Raw genomic sequence first — 23,379 nt, forward strand, 5'->3', positions numbered from 1 at the left:
GGTTACCCTTGTCAAAGAAAGGATTTGTCGCCTTTCGCCATGCAGAGATGAACGGGTAAAATAATAAACAAAGCCTCGTTAACATATACACAGTCTTGTAAAGACCTGTGAAGTACTTGGGGGCGGCTGCGATTATCTCTAAAACTGTCTGTGTGTGTGCGCCTCTTGGCCCTGGCTGACACACGCGACGGGGGAGGGTTGAAGCACTTAGATCCCAAAGACGCCTGCCTTCAAGCCCTCACTGCGAGGGCCAAAGATCCTGTTTGGGTGGGCCAGGCTCATGTTTGGGTGTGCCTGGCCCACCCGGCCCACCTGCTGGAACCGGGCCTGGGCAGAAGGTGTTGGATTTAAAATCCAGCACCTTTGCTACAGTTGCATAGACTGGAGTTGGAATTATAAATTATACTACTCCAAGATACAGCGCCCCCTACAGCAAGTCGTTGTTCTGACTTTCGTTGCAAAGGTATGCGATGTAACAATGCAGTCGTTGTAAACGCATGCAGACAACGTGCAATATTCCCCCAACTATTCAGGGTGGCCCCATTACGCCCAAGACCACTGAATATCTGTGTGATATTGGGTACTAGGGCCCGTTGTACCTTGCTGTAGGGCTCCCCAAACATTTTGCTTTAGACCGCTGTGGTGAGTCTGTATTTAAACCTGCTGTTTTATACACTTACCTCATCCTTGTACCTTGCTACAGACGGATATGTCCAAGCACAGAGTTTCCTTGGTACCTATTACAAATTGCTTATTTTTTCCACCTCACATAGGAGTAGATGAAGATGTGATTACCGATATCTTGACAAAGCGAAACAATGCTGAAAAACAACAGATCAAAGCTGCATTCCAAGACGCTACAGGAAAGGTAAATACAGGGGGTTCATTCATATTTTTATTGTGCTTTTCTTTCAGGGTGAAATAGCAACTGTGAGGAGGTGTTCACTCTGTACAAATTCGAACTCAAAAACATTTCTCTCATTCACAAAGAAGTAGAAAGTGGTCAATGTTGCCAGAAGTTTTATTACTGAATATCGACCCCAGAATATATTATATAAAAATAATATCGATGGCAGAATTTTGATGGACAAAATATCAAAAGGTTAGTGAGTTTAGGGTGATATAGATTTATTATAGTAGGCATATCACATGCGATTCGCCCCACAAACTTTGCCCCCCCTCTCCCACCACAAATGCCACCATACCAGTGGGTGGTCTTCACTGCGTAGTCTTTATTAATTCTCATAAAGCCATCTTTATTTGTTGATGCACTGTCAACATTCGACCAACTTTTATTACCAAAACAACACACATTGAAAAACATTGTGTTAAGCAAAATTCATTTGAACCACAGGTGACAGTATTTACAATTCAGGATCTCCAGAGCCCTCGGGAGGCGGGTTGTACCAGCAGGCCACAACCCACCTCCATTACTTCCATTTGAGGTAATTACCCGTCGTCTACCCCCTAGACGCGGCCACCAGGGCACTGCTTTGCGCCTTTTACTGCGCACCAGCTCTCACAAAGTTGCTTCCTCCAAATACAGGCATCTCGGGTAGGGTCGGAGAGTCCAGGACCACAAGCAGGACGGCCCCCTCTCCCTCCAGCCCAGAGCCCCATGGACTGCCCTCTCTGTTCCAGGTTTAGGCCAGTCCCCGCCAAAAGGAGTCCCCACCATTTTCCTTGCCCGGGACCCCACCAGTTCTACCTTTAAACACAGGGATGGGTGGGTGGGCAACTTGCTTCTGGCTGCTACCCGCTGGGCTACCGAGGTGAGAGAACAAAGAGGGCTTCTCCCTTGTGTCCAGGGCTCTTATCGCTTTCCCGAGAGGGGAGGGGTTGTGCCGCCTGCGTAACCTAAGTGACGCTCTACCAGCCTGCCCTGCCTCCTCATATTCCCTTGTGACCCCCTCCCATTCCCCTTAAACAGTGGTACACTGTACCAGCCTCTCTCTAACTCCACGCCCGAATGCCACTAAAGGCCCCCCTCCCCTAGGCGCGGGGGGGGCCTCTCATAGTAGGCATATCACGTGCGATTCACCCCACAAACTTTGCCCCCCCTCTCCCACCACAAAAGGCACCATACCAGTGGGTGGTCTTCACTGCGTAGTCTTTATTAATTCTCATAAAGCCATCTTTATTTGTTGATGCACTGTCAACATTCGACCAACTTTTATTACCAAAACAACACACATTGAAAAACATTGTGTTAAGCAATATTCATTTGAACCACAGGTTACAGTATTTACAATTCAGGATCTCCAGAGCCCTCGGGAGGCGGGTTGTACCAGCAGGCCACAACCCACCTCCATTGCTTCCATTTGAGGTAATTACCCGTCGTCTACTCCCTAGACGCGGCCACCAGGGCACTGCTTTGCGCCTTTGACTGCGCACCAGCTCTCACAAAGTTGCTTCCTCCAAACACAGGCATCTCGGGTAGGGCCGGAGAGTCCAGGACCACCAGCAGGACGGCCCCCTCTCCCGCCAGCCCGGAGCCCCATGGACTGCCCTCCCTGTTCCAGGTTTAGGCCAGTCCCCGCCAAAAGGAGTCCCCGCCATTTTCCTTGCCCGGGACCCCGCTACAGGGCGAGGAGCCAACTGGCGCCCTCGCCCTCCCCCCAAGGCTGCTTCACCTTCCAGATCTAGCGCCAAGGCCCCCCATATAGTGTGGATGAGGAATTTCAACACTGCATTGTACAAATGTAGCCCATCTGCCAGGCGCAAATCCTTTTTGATTCATGTATCATAGTATGCCTAATGGGGTGTATTGGCGAGCCTGCCAACAACTTCCCCCACCTCCCGAGTCCATTTACGCACTCACTTGTCCGCCGCCTTTTTTGGTGCACTGTGGCCTCAAACTTGATGGGGGAGCACCTCCAATCAAATTTTTTGATGGTGCCCGGCCGGTAGCTCCTTACCCCTGAGAATGTAGAAAAGAATGCCTACTTAACCCTTCTTCCGCCCACCAGAATATTTCTATTTCCGCCTGCATGACTCACCAACATGTCCAGGATGGGCATGCCCTCATTAAGCGCTCCCTGTAAATGGGCCATGAGGTCCCCCAACCCTATCCAATGATGATGAATTCTCTCCAACCTGTGCGCTCTCCCCTTCCTGGATGCGCCGAAAATCGTACCTGCTGGGCTTATACAGGAATTACTACACCAGCCGTCCCACACCTCCGCATGTAGTCTGACATACCGTCCAACAAGCCGACCTCCTCCCACTTTTGATGGTTCTGCGCACCCCCTCAGTCCTCACCAACGACTGCTGATGCTTAAAAAACATATTCACCCAGTATACTGGTAACTGGCAAGCTAAGTACAGAAACCCTACTGCTCACTGACTGTTTAGCAATCCCCCACATTGCCTGTGTGTATTTAATTCTGCCTCCGGTTACTGGTATGAGCCTATGAATTGCCTTAACCCATTCTATGCTAATTGCGATGCACCCCCTCGATCCTCACCTAGGACTGCTGACACATAAACGTAAGGAGCAACCCAGCCTGTCTGTGACTGACAACATAAGTACAGGTACCCCAATAATGAATTTGTCAGCCATTCCACACATTGCCTGTGTATTATGCCACAAAAATCTGCCACCTATTATTGGGAGGAACTCTTCAAATGCCTTACCCACACCTCGTTAATTGTGCTGCGCACTCCGTGCCCTTATTCAGGACTATGCCAACTTTTATTGAGAGATCCCTGCTAATTGTTCTGCGCCCCTTAGTCCTCACCCAGGACTTCGCCACCTGTTATTGGTATGAGCCTTTCAAATGCCTTACCCACCCCATATTAATTGTAATGCAAACTCGCAGTCCTCACCGAGGAATTCACCACCTGGTAGTGGGCCGAGCCTTTAAAATGCCTTACCCCCTCCATGTAAATTGTGCTGCGCTCTCTCAATCTTCACCCAGGACTGCTGACGCTTAAAAGGAAAAGAACAACCCAGCATACACGTAACTGGCCATTTCAGTGCACCCATCCCACTATTGATTGTGTTAGCCACTCCCCTCATGGCCTGTGGATTATGTCACCCATAACTCACTACTTGTTATTAGTATGCTTCAGATATCCATACCGATTTGGATTCCCTGATGAATCCCTGCCTGGCAAGGCCAAGTCCCCTCCATCCTAATTAAGCCAAAATAGCTGACATCCATAACCTCAGCCATCACTTCCAGATATGCGCAGTTTCCTCCTTACAGGAGACGTTGGAAAGATTTGTAGTTGTACAACTATTCTTACATATCCAGGTCGATAATTTTATTTCCTTCCAACTGGTATTAGGCAAATCAGGTAATTAATGCATGCTTGAGCGAGCTTTTAAGCCTCCCTGCTGACTGATGCAAAAGCCTCTGTGCTACTTACATTTGACTTCCTCTACTTCACATTCACAAGGAATGAATGAGCATCAATGGTGCACTTCTAAACTACCCTCATTCCTTAAGTCTAACATATGAAAATTAAACGCTATCTTTCTATCACGACTGTCCTAAAACCAGGGTGCCCACATGACACTCATGTTCCTGTTCCCCGTCTTATTTATTGTACCATTGAAACACTTCGGAACATCTTCTGAGTAGCTCAGGAATTCCAACTCGCTGCCCGCAACCATTGGCTTAACCCACAGAAGCAAAATCCACCATGGGCAAACAGCCTCTGCCGCCAACTTAGACTGCTATGGTAACTTAGGCAATTCTTCTGTGCAGACCTTAAACTGTAATCCCGTCGCGGGTACTCCCCAGCCCAGACTAAGGGAGCCACATCATATCTGATGCCCCCGCCAAGCATACGTGCCTCACCAGAGTGCAGTGACCAGTTCCTCCGCTTCTTCTATTTCTTTCACCCTACCCTGTTTTCCCACTGAAACCAAGAGCCAATTTAAATGTGCAGACATCATCCATAACACCCCTATGATGCTATGCCCTCCTACTTGGCTGAAAACATCTGGCATTAAATAGTGATCGCGAAACGCTAACATAGACCTGCTGGATCCTTCCGATCTTAAAACTTTATACCACAAGCATACTGTGGCAGTGCCCAAGGGAACTGGAACATCATTCCCACAGCTATGCACACCCCAGAGTCTTGCTGCTTTCCACCTGGCAATGGGTTCTAAAGCCCCGCACCCCTGACCTGGGTAGCTGCGAGCCCACTTCCTTCAGGGTATTCAGTGTTTCTGCTGCCTCTTTGTTGTATTCCATGTGAAGCTGTAGCTTTATGCCGCGTTAAGATCCCTTCTCTGCGGGACTCCTCCGCCCCATCAAATGGGAATATTACTTGAGCCCCTCGTCCTCTCTCTGTACATTGAACTACGGTCCGCCTAAGCGGGAGCACCATCCTGAATTACGCCAGCATCTTTCACGGTACATGAACCAGTGACATATTCCCATAAGGGGAAGCAAGTAGCCACGATTGTTATGTGTCTCACAAGGAGTCAGCACAATAGATTAATGTAAAACCTGTCAAACCAGTTCATTTTTTTTCCAATTTATTTATTTATTTATTTTTGCGTGCGGCACTACACCCTGCCTTGTAGCTCATTAAAACCCCTTTTTGTGTTAGCACCCTGAAAACTCCCTCACTCGGTCAAAGCACTGAGCAGCCGCATTATTTTTAACATAATGAGACTGATATAACCATACCCTCTCCTGGTCTGTGTTGACGAACATCATGCCGGCCTGTCAACAAGAACGAAAAGCACTCCGACCCAAGCAGCCAAAAACTAGCATGAGCCAGATGCAAGGTTCCAAACGTTTTATATGAGCCCCATTCATGTTTAATATGTAAAGCAATGAGTGCCAGGGCCCCAGCCCCTATGCGTGAGGGGGCCTCTCAGGAGAGATTACACAGCTTTAGAGAATTGCCACAAGCCCGTAGGCACAAAACCCAGCGATGACAAGACATAAGAGTACCACTCTGTACTCGATAGGGGATAACATGTTGCATCAATAATTCGCCCCTCCGCATAAAAGAATTTATTCTGCCTAAAAGGGAATTTCCAATCTATCGCTGACTAACGTTGCCACACCTGAGTTTAATCATCAGTGCCTCTGGCCTCTCTGTTTCATTTATTTTCCAATTGCTCCTGTGACAAGGGCTGCAAAGTGCTGACTATGCCAAATGCGTTTGGCAAGTAAATGTATGTCATTGTGTAGGGACTAAAGAGCAAACACTAGGCGTAGAGACGACAGCACGTCTTGCCCAGAGCACACCGTATTGCTAGATATAAGATGCACCAAATTGAATCACGAAGGTATCTTCTAAGACACAAGGTAATTAGGTTAAAGACTGGGCCTGGTGTGTGATGTCTAGTAGCGCAGAAAATACAATGCGCGCAGCCCCTGGAAATATCACAATCTCAGAGTGAGACTCAGTATAGTAAAGTTGCGTTCTGTTTAACACATAGACTAATTTAAGAGAAAATTACGCGAGGCCCATCCCCCACTCTGATTCACATATCACAAACAGGCCTGCCACTCAAGCGTGTGTCATTTTAATACAGGGAGACCGAATGTCTTGCAAGTGAAAATTCTATATTCCGAAATAGGCAGTAAATATAAAACCGGGAGTGAGGCGTGTTGCCCAGCACAAATCGAGAGGAAATGACTAATAATGCGAAGCATGAAATACAGCCAGCCAGTTACTACATTGTGCCATACTTTACAGCTGCGAATGGAATGCAGCACGTTCCTTTTGTGATGACTTATTCACCTTCCGTGCGGGATGGACAGATACTGACGATGACTAATCCCCTCCACTCCCCGCTGCTCTTGGGTCTCCACTCCGTGCCTCCCAGAGATCAGGCCTCGGCCTCCTCAGGGCCTCTCCGTAGCTGGCACTCCGCCCGGGCTCGGGGTTTGTAGCGCCCAGATCTCGGCTTAGCCACATTAGGGTGCTGAAATCATGAATGTCGCTTCAGCCCCACACACCCAGCATACACCAGCCGCCTGAGCACTGAACTAATACATTTATTTAAGCTCCAAAAAGTTGCATTTCTACCTTGGTGCATTGGATTCACTCAAGGGTGGGCATACAATTAGTCATTTTATGCTTTTTGGTCACAGGTCAGTTGCAGGTTGGACAGCCCCCATATATGAATACACTGAATAATTGATCCCACACCATCGCCACACCGATTATGTTAGACGCTTAGCAGCGCTTCGAAGCAGGCTCTGTTTTGCTACTGAGCTACCCGCCTGGTTAAACATGCCTGAGCCAATCTGCATACCGCCCACAATTTCGCTATCATACGGAGAATGGCAACCTTCGCCAATGTCCGACGCCATGAGACCTTGCCATCCGCCAGTTTCTGCCAGTCGCCGACTTGTGACCCCGTTGTTGCCATGTTCAGTGATGCGCCTCCCGTCGACATAAAAGGAAGAGAAAAATTCCAGCAGTTAAACTTCTGTGTGTTCCCCCACCTTTTTACCGCTTTTTTCTATATGCCGTGGTTAAGCAACTAAGGAAGCTTCCCCCCTTGAGAACATACCCCTTCGCGCAATAAACAGACCACGCAGTTATAGGCGTAAAAGGCCATTTATTAGACCAGAACTGCGCATAACAATAGAACAGTAAACAATAACATCAAACTCCCCAAACATACATCCCCCCCATTCGTTTCAATCATCCATGTCATCACTGAGCCCAAGCGGCTCCAAACACCCTCCTCTTGTCCGTCAATCACCCTTCCAGCCCCCTAGTCGTTGCCAACTTCAAACAAACTTCGATCCGTCCTGCGCCAAGTCTCCCCCCCAAGGGATGGGTATGCCCGCTGTTGACCCCCTATCCCTTCGAAACCTGCCTACCGCAGCTCTGGCCTAAACTGGCAACGCAACTGACCGGCCCAAGAACCACCTCAAACTGCCGGGTGGGTGGGCGGCCTTTCGAGCTCCCTCCTGATGGTGCCAGGTGCAGAAAAGAGGAAGATCCCTTCCTCCCCCGCGCTTAAGTACCCACCCCCTAACTCCTCCCCTTCCCCTGCCTGGACTATCCCCTGCGCGAAAGACCCCGGGGAAAGACTAGTCTGCGACTCTGCTTACCCCGGGGCCCGGCATAGCGAAGCATGGGGAAATGTAAAAATGAATCGCCTACATCCACGGGATGCTGAGAAGACGCCGAGCAGCTTTTGCTGTAAAAACGGCTATACCATTAAGTTAATAAATATCAGTATTCCTTACATACGTGAGCCCCCTTTTAACAGCCTTTAACTCTGTCTCTGTGACCCAATAACTAAGGAGGTTCCCAACCCCATGGCAACCTACGTGCTAAGCAAAGCGCGGGAAACTTTTTTGCCATAATGTCAGCAAATCCCAACCTACTGTGCGGACACGGCGCCATAGGCGCTGCCTATCCTCTTCTGCACACTCCTCTTTACTACGCTGTGAGGCCCCCTCACCCCAGTGCCCGCTGCCACAAGCCAACTTGCTTCTGGCTGCTACCCGCTGGCGCTGGGCTCCCGAGGCGAGAGAACAAAGAGGGCTTCTCCCTCGTGTCCAGGGCTCTTATCGCTTTCCCGAGAGGGGAGGGGTTGTGCCGCCTGCGTAACCTAAGTGACGCTCTACCAACCTGCCCTGCCTCCTCATATTCCCTTGTGACCACTCCCATTCTCCTTAAACAGTGGTACACTGTACCAGCCTCTCTCTAGCTCCACGCCCGAATACCACTAAAGGCCCCCCTCCCCTAGGCGCGGGGGGGGGCCTCTCATTCCTAAGTTCACATTAACGCACCATGAAGATATATGTACAGTGTAGGTACAAATATGTGGAGTTTGGTACTACTTGTTTTATTTTAATTATTTATTTAGATATAAAGCTTATATAGCGCAAACGTGACCCTAGTGGGTATCAGAGAGATTTACAGGAACTGAGAGTAGAGTAACATTGGAATAGTTTACAAGTTCACAATTATAATGAAGTAAAATGCCATGAGAATACTCATATTATTACACTTGTTATCAGAGGTAGTCAGCAAAGAAAAGGTATGGCATCATAACAAGAGACACTGGCATGGTTACAATCGACAAAGCACAGAAATTATAGCTTAGGGTAAAAACGTATTCATCATTATTCATCACTTACCTGTCAATATATATATTTTTGATATTTTGTCCTCGATATTGTGTTAAATTGATATTCTAGAGTGGCAACTCAGGGTGCATACCTTACAGAATTAGATATGATTAGTCTATGTAGGAACTCTACAGCACACCTGAACCAATATGCTCAAGTAACACATTGGCATACATCTCAGTGGCATACTGGTTCAACTTATCACTTGTTAGCATGATGAATGTTCTATCCAAATTAGGCAGTGTCCTTTTCTCCAACTTGAAAAGGCCTATTCAGAGTAGAGAAAAAAAGTAGCCCTTATTACCCGGTCCTATTTATTTTATTTATTTTGTGTGTCTTATATGGCGCACAGCTACCCCAACAGGGTGTCCCGGCGCTTCTGTATGGTTACTCAGGTAGAACGAGGTAAGTTTAACAGAAGAGGAGGGTTTTTACTGCTTTACGAAAGGGTAGCTCCTCCTGAATCATCCGAGTGGAAGTAGGGAGATTGTTCCAGAGGGTGGAAGCGCATACTTGAAAGGTTTTTCCTCCAGACCGAACTTTTTTGAATCTAGGGGTTGACTGTAGACTTTTGAAATTGGATCGAAGATGTCTCACATTTTTGTATGGACGAAGACAAGATGCGAGATACGCAGAGCCCTTTCCTTTAGTTGCACGGTGAGCTAAGATGAGGGCTTTGAATTCTGCTCTTTTTTGGATTGGTAGGGTCTTGTCACTCTAACAGTCACCAACAATCTGCATTCTAGTATGTTCCTTTATCGATGATGTCTCCAAGGGTATTGTGGCATCGTTCACCGGATGGCCCGGTAAAAATAGTGTTAGAATCTGCTGCCCCCAAAAAATACAGGGGCATATTATCAAGGGGGTTTATGTCTGCTTTTTTGGCTTTAAAAGCCAAGAAAGCGGAGATAAAATTATCTCCCTATTACCTAGCTGTCGCTAACACCAGTTAGCGACAGCTAGTAGGAGATAGCGACCACCTTGGGCCCCACTTTGCATGTCAGTGATATTTATCACTAATGACATGCAAAGTGGGCGTGCCAAGATGTTAGCGACTGAAAACAGTCGCTAACATTGCTATCTCCTATTACCAACTTTTGGAGATATTCGCGCTAAGCGTAAATATCTCCAAAAGCTAACACCTGCCCTGAGCAGTTCTTAGCCATGTTATCCAATGGGAGGTGGATAACATGGCTATGAGCATTAGCTCGGTAATGCATGAATATCGCTGACTTTTCAGCGATATTCATGCATTGCGGCGATGTTTATCGCATTTGCGATAAACCTTGGTAATTCCAAGGTTTATTTGCGGTAAAAATTGCCACAGCTCAGCGATAAAATTTTGTCTCTAACCAAGCAATAGCGATAATTATCGCTATTGCTTGGTAATATGCCCAACACTTATTTTAATTTCCCGAAGCTGCAAGGTTTGCTTACTTCAAATAAACTCGGACTACCCTTGAATGTTCCGGGCCAAAAATTCTTTTACTGGAGGATGTTTCATGAATGGAATTTCTTCAGATACACATGTTATTGTTTGTCTCCTGAATTATGACCTATTATTGTGACCTTTTTTGTTTACACTTGATATGGGTGAAACTTCATGAAGTAGCTGTAGACAAAGTTTCCACTACTGTGCATTTAGACCTTTAATAGAATGGATTTAGCAACAGTAGTGTAGGTTAGCCACGTTTCCCAAAATCGACAAGGGATATGTTATCCCTTGCAGACTCAAGAGATATTGGTGTGGTATCACAAAAACACGTTCCTGCACAGCATGGACTGTTAAGTCCTTGCCGTGCAGGAACTGGGGCTGCATGCATAGTTATGTTGTGCCCCCCTGAATGCATCCTCTGGCCCTGAGGCAACAGGGGGCCCGTACTGAAGAGCCCCTTTAGTTTCCTCACCACCAGTGTATTTATGGTGGGTTACTGACATGAAAATTGTGGAGGTGAGGAAACTCATTATATGCTTGCCGGTGCCTCAGTAACACCCCCAGCATATTGTTAAGCCTCAGACCGCTGCAAGACCGCCAGCGATTACGGATCCCTGGGAGCAGCAGAGGTCCTATTGGTCCCTAAGTGTTTGACTCAGATTTAATCATCAGTTAGAAGTTGATTTGTAAATGGACTGACCATTTGTTATTTGTCTTCCTGAATTGTACCTCAGCCTTTAGAGGAGGCGCTGAGGAACGCTCTTTCGGGTCACTATGAGGATGTTGTCCTGGCTATGCTGAAGAGTCCAGCTCAGTTTGATGCGCATGAACTGAAGTATGCCACTAAGGTAGGCAACACAATTTGTTGGTTTCTTGACTGTATCCGTTGACGTTAAAATGCACATTTCTACAAAATAGCTTTGAAGTTCAGTGCCAAATCAAGTTCTTAACTGACCGAGTTCCAAAACTATATACAGGAGTAGATAACTTCAAAACTAGAATTGTACCAGAAAATAATCCATTATATTTCAGTCATTTCTGTATCAATTTTATATTTTTTCCTATTGAAAGGTATCCACAAATGTACACATTCTACTACTGCACCCTGCACGTTACAAACAACCTGTACGGTGCACTCCATCAGGCTCAAGACCTGCTGAGCACTGCACTGCATCGCCCACCATCTGCTGCAGTCTGCACCCGAGCAAACTTACTCTGCTGTGCTCTGTGAGTGACTGGCTAGGATTGTTTTGTATATAATGCCACATTAACATGTAAGCTAAAGTATTTTCTCTGAGCCATCGCAATCCTAATGCATTGTTATCACAGAAACACTGAATATTACACCACATGCTCTTGTCCTAAATAAGAGAAGTCATCTAAAGTGCCAGGGACTGTGCTATGTAGGATTCAGTATCCAAAAGAGTAGTCAAAGCAAAAGCGTAAATAAGGCTTCAGCACATTAAAACATACCACCCGAAATAAAACAAGCATTGACAAAGCTAACAACTCTGGCTTTCATTTAATGCATCCACAGATCAACAACACAAGAAACAGAGATGAGTTGAAACAGAGTTATCAATCAGGCAACATGTAAGGTCACATAAGCAGAACCAATACAAGCCAGACAACAGAGCCAACACATGCCAGTGATTTTCCAGCACAAGCATGCCATTTGCAGTCATTCCTTCTTGGGGCTCGACAGCATTAATCTGTATGGTAAATATTCTTGATCAAGCAACAAAAAGGAGATAACATGGTTGCAATGCGCTTGCTAGATTTGTTACTCCCATGATTCATTGTGATTGTCCATTGTGGTTTGTATTTCTATCCGAGGTGTTGAAGACCATCATTTTTATTGTCTGGTTCTTTTGAGGGATTAGAAGTTGGATGGATATACCGATAGAAGTTGGGAGGTTCTTCTATGAAACTGTACAAAAAGATGCTGTCAGTGCCCCATTTCCTTGGGACTAGCTCTATGTAATATTCTCCTACTATCTCTAAAGAATTACATTTTCTTATAACCGAATTTCACATTAGAATGTAGCATTCAATGAGATTAAATGAACAACATTTATTCCAAAACCTTGATTCGACATTTTGTTTTACGCTTTATGTTTGTTGGATGCATACTTCTCGCAACCTTTTCATGCAGCCATAAATGTATACTTCTAGTTCCTATATGTTTCTCGTTAAAGGTTTGTGAACATTATAATTAATATCATTAAGTGAATAGAGGCATATGGTTAAAAAAGAGAATACTCTGAGACATGTTTGTGTTTACTGTACATCTGTGTGCCTCTGTATCGTTCATGTGAACGAAAGGAATATAAAAGAAAATGTGTTCAACATCTTTTAACATATGTTTATTAGCTCGATGGAAATAAATCGCAACTGAGGCAGGATTTCAGATTTCATTTGGAATAATCAACTACCTTTAAAAGGCTGTTTGAATACTTTGTCCAAAGGCAAGCTTCTTAAACGAAAAACAATCACTTCTGTTCTGAGTTAGCACAGAAAGTATTTCTGGTGGACAAAGGGGTGCATGACCTACGTCGAGTTGAGCAGAGTTCACAAGTTTCCCATGTACATGTGTGTGCCTTCTCCTGATCGTGTCTTGGCTTTGCATTCTATGATTTGTAGTCCTCATTTGCCATTTATTTCAACTGGACTACAAGTCTCAGAATGCATAGAAAACACAGCAAAAGATGAGTTACACTTTGTGGTATCGGTCTAGTGTTCAACATGACCGGAACCGGAAGGGGTGTAACGGAAGTTGCGGCATGCAGTTTATTCTGGCGCCAACCACATAGAGTTAAGATGTGGTCCCGGCGCTCCGGGAATAAACCATAGTTAACTTGCACAGGTCTCCTGTCGTTCTTGAATCCTACTTCACTACAGTGGCGACGAGGCAAGGGATCTGACTAGAGAGCCCATGGTGCATGAGTGATGAAGATAGCGGGAAGAAAATCGACGACCCGGAGCGCGGCAGAGGACGAAGAAGAGGCCAAGAGGAAGCGAACAGGCTCTCACAAGAAACAACGTGGCGTACTCACGAGTAAGCTGAACGGCGATAAGGGCAGCATAGCGAAAACACACAAGCGACTCACCACCCGGGGCACAGCATACCCCACTCCGCAGTAGGGATAAAACCAGCACACCAAGCTGGCGGCACTGCGAGAAAAGGAGGAAGGAACTAACGCTGGTGACGGAGCGGTCGGAGACGACCTGCAAATGCCACTGCACACAGATGGGGCAACGGGAGGCGGCTCAGCCAGCGGCGAGCCAAGTGAGGAAGACGCGGACGAGAGACGAGCGCCAGGCAGTCCTCCGAGCAGGCCAGTCCCAATGCACGCAAGACCCAGGAGGAACGACAAAATGGTGACACAGTCCTCCTCCTTAACCCAGCTAGTACTGTACCTCCCGAAAAGGGGGGAACCAACGATGCCGTGGGAAGACTGGAAACAATATTTTCTCAACTACCTGGATGCGTTGGAGGAAGAGAATGGAGCATAGTTTGCAGGCCCCAGAAGGAGGAAGATCTTGCTACATAACTTAGGCCCGGAAGGTCTCAGGGTATATGACACCATTGTCAAGAAGGCAAGAGACGCGGCCGACACCGACGTGTTCATCCACGCGCTGGAAGACATTGACGCGCATTACAGACCGGTAGTGTGCGTAGCCATAGACAGACACAACTTTTTCAAGAGGAAACAGGAGGGAGGAGAGACAATCGATGAGTACGTGGCATCGTTACAGAAATTGGCGCTAACCTGTAAGTTCGGCGCGCTACATGACGATCTAATAAGAGACCAGATCATAATGCACACGTCCAGCACGCATGTGCAAGAAAAACTGTGGGTGAATGGAGATGCCCCCCTGAAAGAGGTTTGGGCCCTGGTGAAGAAGGCAGAAATGTCTAAGCGATGCGCCCAAGCTGCTTGGAAGGACACGGGGGTGACGCAAACGGTCTGTAGGATCGTGACGCAGAACAAGAATGAGAAGGCCAAGCACAGAGAACCACAGAAAGGACAAGAACAAAGGCACAGTGCTCAATCAGGGAGCACGACCAATAAGACAGGAAGAGGAGGTCGACCATGCTGCTACAGGTGCGGAAGCTCATCCCACTTGGGAAACGACAAAGTGTGCCCAGCGTTCAGGGCGAAATGCGCGTACTGCCACATATTCAGACATTATGAAAAAGTGTGCCGCTGGAAATCGAAAGGAGCCACAGTCAAGTACATAGAGCAGGTGACCCAGGAAGAAGAAGAAACCCTAACTTCAGAGGAGGAATTAGAGGAAGTCTTCTGCATTGATGCCCAGATCTTGGACGTAGGGTGTGCAGAATCGGACAAACCACAGCTCGACATGCACATTGGAGGTGTGCCCATCGAGCTCATTGCTGACTCGGGAGCCCCCATCACCATTGTACAAAAACAGGTGTGGAGGGAGAAGTTTGAACCGATCATTAAGGAAGAGCTACGTCCTATGGACCTACGGCCGGTCACGTACACGGGACGGAAAATACCGATGTTAGGGTTTTGCCCGTTACTGTTTGAGTTCAGAGGACGCAAGGCAGAGTGCAAGCTATATGCAGCGGAGAAAGGACCGTTGGTGCTCAGCTGGAAAGATCAAGGGGCATTGGGGATACTGTTGAACCCGGGAGGGGTAGAAAAGATCTTGTTGATGGACGTGGAGGACAGAGAAGAGATAGAGGCCTGGCGCAGAGGATACCCCAAAGTGTTTGATGGGCGGATAGGAGAACTAACCAAGTACACACATCTCATCAAGCTAAAGGAGGGAGCCAAACCGGTCATCCACAAAGTGAGGAACATCCCCTTCCGCAGCAAGGAGGCAGTGCAGGCAGAACTCGATAGACTGGAGAAATGCGACGTAATACAGGCCATCGAGAGTGCTGAATGGCTTTCGCCGATGGTGGTAGCCCAAAAACCCAATGGGAAGGTCCGGTTGTGCGTGGACCTCAGGGAACTAATAGTGTAAATGTCGGGACCCCCTCTATATATATTTTGGTGACCGGGGAAAAGAGAGGAATACACTGTATATCACAATTTATCAAGATTCCCCCATGGTCAGATCATAATTTCTTTTCAGGCTTCGCTCTCACAATTTAACCATCAAAATTCACATTTAGTATAGGAATAACAGTCTCATATTTTTCATTTGAATCTCTTTTATTTCTTTTTTTCGATTTTATCAAAATTATTTAAAACAATTATTTTATTTATCTTTTTTTTAAAGAATCTTTTTTTATATATATAAGTGTAATTCATCAGTTCATTAACATTTGTTTCAATCCAAATAAATTAGACAATATAACATCAGATATCATCATCTATACAATCCAATAATATATTGTTTGTTCTGAAAAATGCAAAGTGTAAAGATACGACAAGACCAACTATACCCCTAACACACACAACAACTACCTCACATACGTCACATTCATACAGTTTCACACTCTTACAAATTCTAAAACAATCTCTAAGTTTGGAAATAACAAAAGATCTTAAAAGTTTCCTAACGCCAGGTCTACGCGTTTCGGTGGGATGTGACCACCTTCCTCAGGGAACTAAACAAAAACATCCTGATCGACAAGTTTCCCCTCCCTCGCATAAGCGAAATGTTGGCTACAACCAAGGGCGTCAAATGGTTCTCGACGGTGGACTTATCATCAGCCTACCACCAAATAAAACTCCATCCGTCGTGCAGCCACCTCACGTCATTTATCACACCCTTCGGGTGCTACAAGTTTGTCAGGATGCCATTCGGGCTGGCATCAGCGGCCGCAGTATTCCAAAAGTTGATGCACAGACTCTTTCGCAAGGTGGAAGGTGTTCAGTTTTTCCAGGACGACATCCTTGTCATGGGCAAGTCCAAACAAGAACATAATGAAAAGCTGCACACAGTACAGTGAACACTACAAGAGAATGGATTAACGGCAGAGTGGTCCAAGTGTAAACTGGGAGTTCCATCTGTTACGTAGCTAGGCCATGAGGTTAGTGGACATGGCATTGAACCCAAGAAATCAAACATGCAAGCGATAGTAGACGCACCCGCCCAGAAAAAAAGGAAGACGTTCGGTCATTCCTGGGAATGCCGAGTACTATAGTAAATTCATTCCCCACTTTCTCACGAAGACACACTGTTTACGCCAACTGCTCAAAGAAAGGAACGGCTTCAGATGGACCAACGAGGAGCAGGAGGAGTTTGTCAAGTTAAAAAAGGAAATGAGCGAAACTATTCCACTAACAGGATTTGACCCGGATGCTGAAACAATCCTCACTACGGACGCCAGTGAAAGAGGCCTGGGGGCAGTGCTCACGCAGAGATCAGTCCAAGGGCAGATATCGACAATCAGCTTCGCCTCGAGATCCCTGGCACCCAACGAGGAAAAATTCAGCGTCATCGAAAAAGAGATCCTGGCGGTAGTGTGGGCCATGGAAAAGTTTAGGCAGTACCTGTAGGGTGCAAGGTTTCTAGTCAAAACGGACCATAAACCCCTGGTAAAGGTTTTGACATCCAACGAACATGCTCACGCCACGCCCAGAATAGCCAAAATGACACTGCACTTACTGGACTTCGTGTACGACGTGGAACACATACCGGGTCCCCAGAACAGGGTAGCTGACTTCCTAAGCTGGGCAGCAGCTAAAGAAGACGCAGACAAGCAAGAATTGTCCCAATGGGACAACTACGTGGTGGCCACAGTAGACGACATGGAGAAAGTGATTGGAGCTCAGGAATGGGAAGAGGCATACAAGTCGGACGGAGACCTGCAGGCAATAAAGGGGTACGTGGTCCACGGATGGCCCGAGAAAAGACACTTGAAGGAGACATTAAGAAGGTATTGGGAAGTGAGGGACGATTTGTCTCTAGGGGAAAATCTCCTGTTTCTGCTCAGAGGAGACAAGGTGGTCCCACCTCAAGGGATCATAGAACACTTGATGACTTTATTACATGAGGGGCACCAAGGAATCACCAAGACTAAAGCGTTGGCTCGTCAAGCCTACTGGTGGCCAGCAATCGGCACACAAGTAGAACGATTTGTGCGACAATGTGAGTCATGTGCCAAGGCGGATAAGTCCCAAACCCTGATGAGACCGCCACTGGGAATGTTTCCGGTGCCTGAAGGACCATGAGAGAGGGTATCAGTGGACATCATGGGACCAGTACTGAACGCCAAGGGCATTCAAAAGTATGCCATAGTATTAATTGACAAGTACTCCAAGTGGCCAAAAGTGGTCATAAAGGAAGCAGTGGACACTGACACTGTGATAGCTTTCTTGAGGGATGTGTTCATCAAAGAGGGAATACCCAAAACCATCATAAGTGCCAATGGGCCGCAGTTCACATCAGGAAAATGGGATGCCTTTGTAGCCAGAAATGGGATCGAAGTCAAGCACACACCCGTTTATCACCCAGCCGGCAACGGGCAAGTAGAACGATTCAACAGGGTGATCATGGGCACCATACAGGCGGCCATAAATGACGGATTGGACTGGGAGAAGGAAGTGCCCAAAATGTTGTGGGCATACCGCATCACGCCAGGGAGCCCGGGGTACAGCCCCTTCAAAGTACTGAGAGGGAGAGAACCGTTTACTAAAGACAATACAGTATGGAGGAAGATGGTCGTGCAAAGTAAGTGGTCACCAGCAGTGGTCAGGAGAAATCTAGAAAGAGCACAGAAGGCACACACCGAATACTTCAACAGGAAACGTGGTGTACAAGGAGTTGAGTTAGAGAAGGGAGATTGGGTCAGAGTGAAAGTGGCGACCCTGAAAAGAAAAGGAGAAAGTAAATTCAATCCGCCCCTCCAAGTGTTGGAACCATATACCAGATTGGCACTACTCAGTGACCGAAAGGTGTGGTCGCAAGACAGAATGGCCAAGTGCAGCAAGGCATTGGAGAGGGAAGCGGAGACTATTGCCAATGTCTGTGAATTCCAAAAAGTAGTACATTTGCACCCATAAACCAGTCACAATGGGTTACATGTATCAAAATTTAAAGACCAGTGCACAGCTTAGGTTAGATATCTTTAGAAAACTTAAGTTTGTTTGTTAAGGTAGGTGCTCCCAGGTGTCGTCCTCTGCCCAGTGGACGAGTAAATCATGAAAATATAAAGTGTTATCCAGGAACTGGTAACATCCCTTAGGGCACACTGACAGGCTATTCTTGCCTTCACTATTCAAAGAATCAAGGTGAAATGTTCAAAATCCGAAAAAAGTTTTTAATCCATGGTATGAAATTCAAATATGTTTACATCACATTTTGAATGCAGTAAGTGTAATCCATATAAACACTTTTAGCTCCAATGCATTTCGGACCTTAGTCCTTCGTCGGGGAGCATCGGGTAAAATGCAAATGAATACACGCCAGGTTAGTGAACTCCGTGTTCACTAACCTGGCGTGTATTCATTCTACTTTTTTCGGATTTTGAACATTTCACCTTGATTCTTTGAATAGTGAAGGCAAGAATAGCCTGTCAGTGTGCCCTAAGGGATGTTACCAGTTCCTGGATAACACTTTATATTTACATGTATCAAACTCATATTTTGCGATTACCTATTAGCGATTGGTACTGAATCACAAATAGGTAATCACTATCACAAAACATACAGGAAATAGTGATTCCCTAATAGCAATTTCTTAAAAATGGTAAATGCAATTAGGGAATCGCTATTTGTTTGGGGAGGGCAGCCCCGGGGTGCCGCGGTACAGGTAAGTGTTTTTTTTGTTTTAATTGATGTCTAATACATTTTTAAAGGGGGGTGGTGGTGGGTGGCAGAGTGGAGTTCCACTGAGTTTGTTCCCAACTCTGTGGGCCTCTGCGGGCCTCCGCGTAGTCTCGCTCCGCCAGGGTTACTCAAAAGCATTGTGGCTGTTGCTGTAGAAGAGCTCACACTCCCTCAATCAACAATGCAATTTGTCACATCAACCTATATGTTAAATGTAAATAATGGAATTTAGATTTCTGCAGACAGGATATCCACCACCGTTGTTACAGAGTAACTAATCCATCAAAATCTAAATTGGGCCCTATGTTCTTTTATGGTCATAGGCTGATTCTCAGCCTGCAACTTATGCAGAGTAATAAAATGCATTTTCGTTGGCCTTGGGCAATAAGCATATAGAAAACCAGAGCTCCACATTATGCGCTGGCTTCAATTTGCGAACATGGTAGACTTCCTTTTAGAGAATATCCAAAACCTTTGTGAGGTGTTTTCTCCATATACAGTAACGATGAGAAATAAATTAATCAGGCATAAAACCATTGGTTAATTGTGCTGTGTCAGAAATGGGATTATTGATTAATGGGAGTGAAACCCCTACTCAGACAACAACCACAATGTTTGCATGGTCAACGCTGTAGCACAAAGAGAAGGCTGTTCAGTTGGTGGTACCAGCCTTTGAAGTGGGGGATTCCCTATATTACTTCCAAATCAGGTTCTGGAAAGTACTTCCCATACCCTGCCAAGGCTCCGAGAAGTCTGGGGTGTTAAAATACAAATGGCAGGTTCTTTTGTATGGGCTGGAGGCAAGCCCTTTGAAGAGTAAGTAGGGCAGGGAACAGCTTTCATTCAAACATTAGTACTTGTAATAAGGCAATCCTAGTAACTATATGGAAGAGGTTGACCATGCAGTAGTGAAAAACAACATTTTGAGTTTTTCACTATCAATACATGTAAAGCTTAAGAATACGTCCAACTTTGAAATACAATACACCCTGCCCTATGGGTCTTTAGGGCCTACCTTAGAGGTGACTTATATGGATTAAAACAGAAGGCTTTGTCCTGGCAAAATGTTTGTTTTGCCAGGCCACATTCACAATTTAAAACTCCACAACAGGGCACAATGGCAAGCCTGAGACATGTTGTAAAGGGTTACGTTAATGAGTGGCACATTGAGTCCTGCAGACCCACTTGTAGCCTTTATTTTACAGGCCTGGGGTACATTTAGTACCATATACTATGGGCTTATAATTAATTCAATTTGCCAATCAGGTGTTCGCCAATTTTACTAAGTTTCAAGGATAGAGCACAAGCACACAGAGTCCTAAAAGGCAACAAAATCTGGCTCAGTAAAGGAAAGAGGTGAAGGCAAATGGTTTGAGGTGACCCAGCAGAGAAGGCCAGATCAAACATGACCTCCTTCCAGTCAAAATCTAGGGTAGAACAATCAATACCTTGATGGGCTTCCCTGCTTAGGTGATAGAACATGGACAATGGGCATCTTCTGCAGTGGCACTTGTCAGTTCTATGCCCGTCTGATCCCAGTTGGATCCCTCTGTCATATTCTCCTGAGCCACTGAACTGACCCTTAGGGAATGCTTCTCCTCTCCTGTGGACTCCATCTGTGAGATTCCTAATCTTAATTGCTTCCAGGTGCATCCCCGTAGGCAGACAGTACAACCACAGCTAACAAAGTGATGTAGCTCATTCGGCCCCTTGTAATAGATTTCTGCCTTCTTCCCAAGGAAAATTCCTCCTATAAGGACAAGAATCAGCAGAGGCCACTGACAGTTGTCAATATCAAGTGCTAAGTGGCGGCTCCAAGCAGGGGCTTCAATGGGCCTCACTTCCAGCTATGGGGCTGGCAAGGAGTTCCTTCCTTGTTTCTAAGGTTTGAGATACCTCTGAGGTTTCTCAAAATGGGGGTCACCAGCCCGTTGTGCTAGGCACCCTGCTTCCACTCTACCTCCCATCATTCAAGGGGCAGTGACCTGAGACATGTATCTAAGCCCAGGGTCTGTACCCTGAGACTGAACAGGTGCAAGGCGAGGGATTGTCTGTGTCTGCCTGATGCAGTCCTACAATGCTCTGGCTCAGGGAGCACTGCCACATCAGAAGTGGCCTCAGAAGGATCAGTCTTGGGGCGCTTTGCTGTGAAAGTGTTTAACCACTGCTCCTTCCTTTAAGGACTGTCTCCACTTCCTGCCGGTTCTTCTCGATTTGAGCATCAAACTCTCCCTGTGGAGGTAGTACTACCAGAGACCTGCGCTTTCGGGCCCCACTGGGGGGCTTCCATCCCAGCTCCTCTAATGCTAGTGGTTAGTCATTTCCTTGAAATTCTAGGGATGCCAGGGCCATAGAAGGGATAAAGTCCTGCTCAAGGGCCCGGCGTAACCTACATACCTGTCCTGGCAGGAACTGAAATGGAGAAACCAGCCTCTCCACTCCTATGGTCTGGTTGGCACAAGTATTTCTCAGTGATGCCATTCACTGTGATCTAGTTGAAGTGGCGACTCCTATCCACAAGAGTAACACATTTGCCCTCTGAGTCTATCCCCCAGCTAAGGGAGACTAGGGCATGCTCTAACCATTGCACCTGGGGACTACTTACCCCTAAGGCCATATTGGCACTCTTGTAGAGTTCCCACCAGTGGGTGGTTTCTTAGGACAGAGTCCCCCTGCTTCTGTCTTGACTGAGAACAATCAAAGCACCGGGTTTGACATGGGTTGCCCTGTCCTAGTGCCCACTAGATTACCTCTCTGTTTCTCAGAAGAGGTATGGGAACCCTTTCCCCTTACCTTAATCTGGGACTTTTCTTTGTCTCCTGCAACCTCCCCTCACTCTTCTGAGGGGAACCGTCAATCACTCCCAGATACCTTCTTCTGAACCCTGGTGCTGAGCCAGCAGCCTGCCTCCTTGAGAAGCTCCCTAGGATTAGTGAACTTGCTGTCTATCAGGTGTTGGTACAGTTCTGCAAAGTAACTACTGAACATGTGCTCTCTTGCAGTCAGATTGTACAAAACAATATATTTTTCACATCACTGCATATAATCTACCCAGGACTGCTGGGGCAGCTTCTGGTTATCCCTGAACCTCAGCCCATACTTCTAATGGGTGAGACCAGTAGTGAATCCCTCCTCTCATTGGGAAGGTGCCTCCAAAGACTGGCCCCCAAGCCTGCTCTGGACCCTGTGCATTTCTAGGGCAAACTCATAAGCCTTGAACCTCTTTTGATTTCACATCCTGCTCTTTCAGACTCACTTCATGAGCCAGCAAATGTTTTCCTTCTGTCAATGCCCTTTCAGGCTCAGCCTTCTCCTTGGCTAAGGCAAGCTCTGCCTCAGTCCTTCTTTCTCCAAGGCCCTTTTTGCAGCACCCTTTTCTTTAACAGCCTCCCAGGTCCTCAGGGGACAGATTGCAGGAAGAGATACTGCTGCCTGCTCTGGTCCTGCAGGGGACAACACACCTGTGGGTCCTCCTCTCTCCTCTGAGGTGATTGTCAGGAAGATTTAATTCTCCCCCTCAGTTTCCTTCTTCTGCTCCTCCATATTCTTACCCTCGCTGTGGACTGTAACTGTTGGGCCTCCTTCTAGCTCTCGAGGTGCCCTCCTGGAGCTCCTTCTTCTTGGGAATCTGGATTGCTGGAAGCCCTCTCTCCCTGTAGAATCCCTTGAGATCAGCCACAGTGTATCTCTCCTGGTTGGTGAGGTCAAATTCCATGCTGAATTGCAAGAGATACAGGTGCACAAACTCAGGCAGAATGGAAGTGAATTTGGAAAAAGCAAAAGAGGTCAATCAAGGAGAATTGAAAAAATAATCTGGTATCAATTTTGTCTATATGGAAGGTTAGTCTTATACAAAATCACTGAGTGATACTGCACAAACACAAGTATTGGATCTTACCACTGAACACACATGTAAGAAATTGTGTTTTTGATTGAGGGGGTGAAACCCCTAATCGAGCAACAAACGCCATATTGTCAGGGTGAACCACAACAGTCACTAAATTAACTTGCGCTTAACCCTCTGATAACTTGCACCAAAGCAGTCAGTTTTCACTTAGAGGCATTGCGTAGAGTACTTATGCAACACACAAACAGTAATAAAGTGAAGAGA

The 23,379-nt window shown here is 46.5% G+C and overlaps 1 protein-coding gene across 1 annotated transcript in view; it reads left to right on the forward strand.

Moving 5' to 3' along the window:
• Window positions 1-23,379, forward strand: part of LOC147727228 (annexin A1-like) — a 173,328-nt gene that overhangs the window by 30,922 nt on the left and 119,027 nt on the right. Inside the window, exons 2-3 of the mRNA XM_086963594.1 lie at window positions 774-868; window positions 11,247-11,360. Of these exons, the coding sequence (XP_086819720.1) occupies window positions 774-868; window positions 11,247-11,360 (209 nt within the window). The remainder of the gene's footprint in view (window positions 1-773; window positions 869-11,246; window positions 11,361-23,379) is intronic.

This window comes from Lissotriton vulgaris, chromosome 3_1 (genome assembly GCF_964263255.1).
Source record: "Lissotriton vulgaris chromosome 3_1, aLisVul1.2, whole genome shotgun sequence".
NCBI classification, from domain to species: Eukaryota; Metazoa; Chordata; class Amphibia; order Caudata; family Salamandridae; genus Lissotriton; species Lissotriton vulgaris.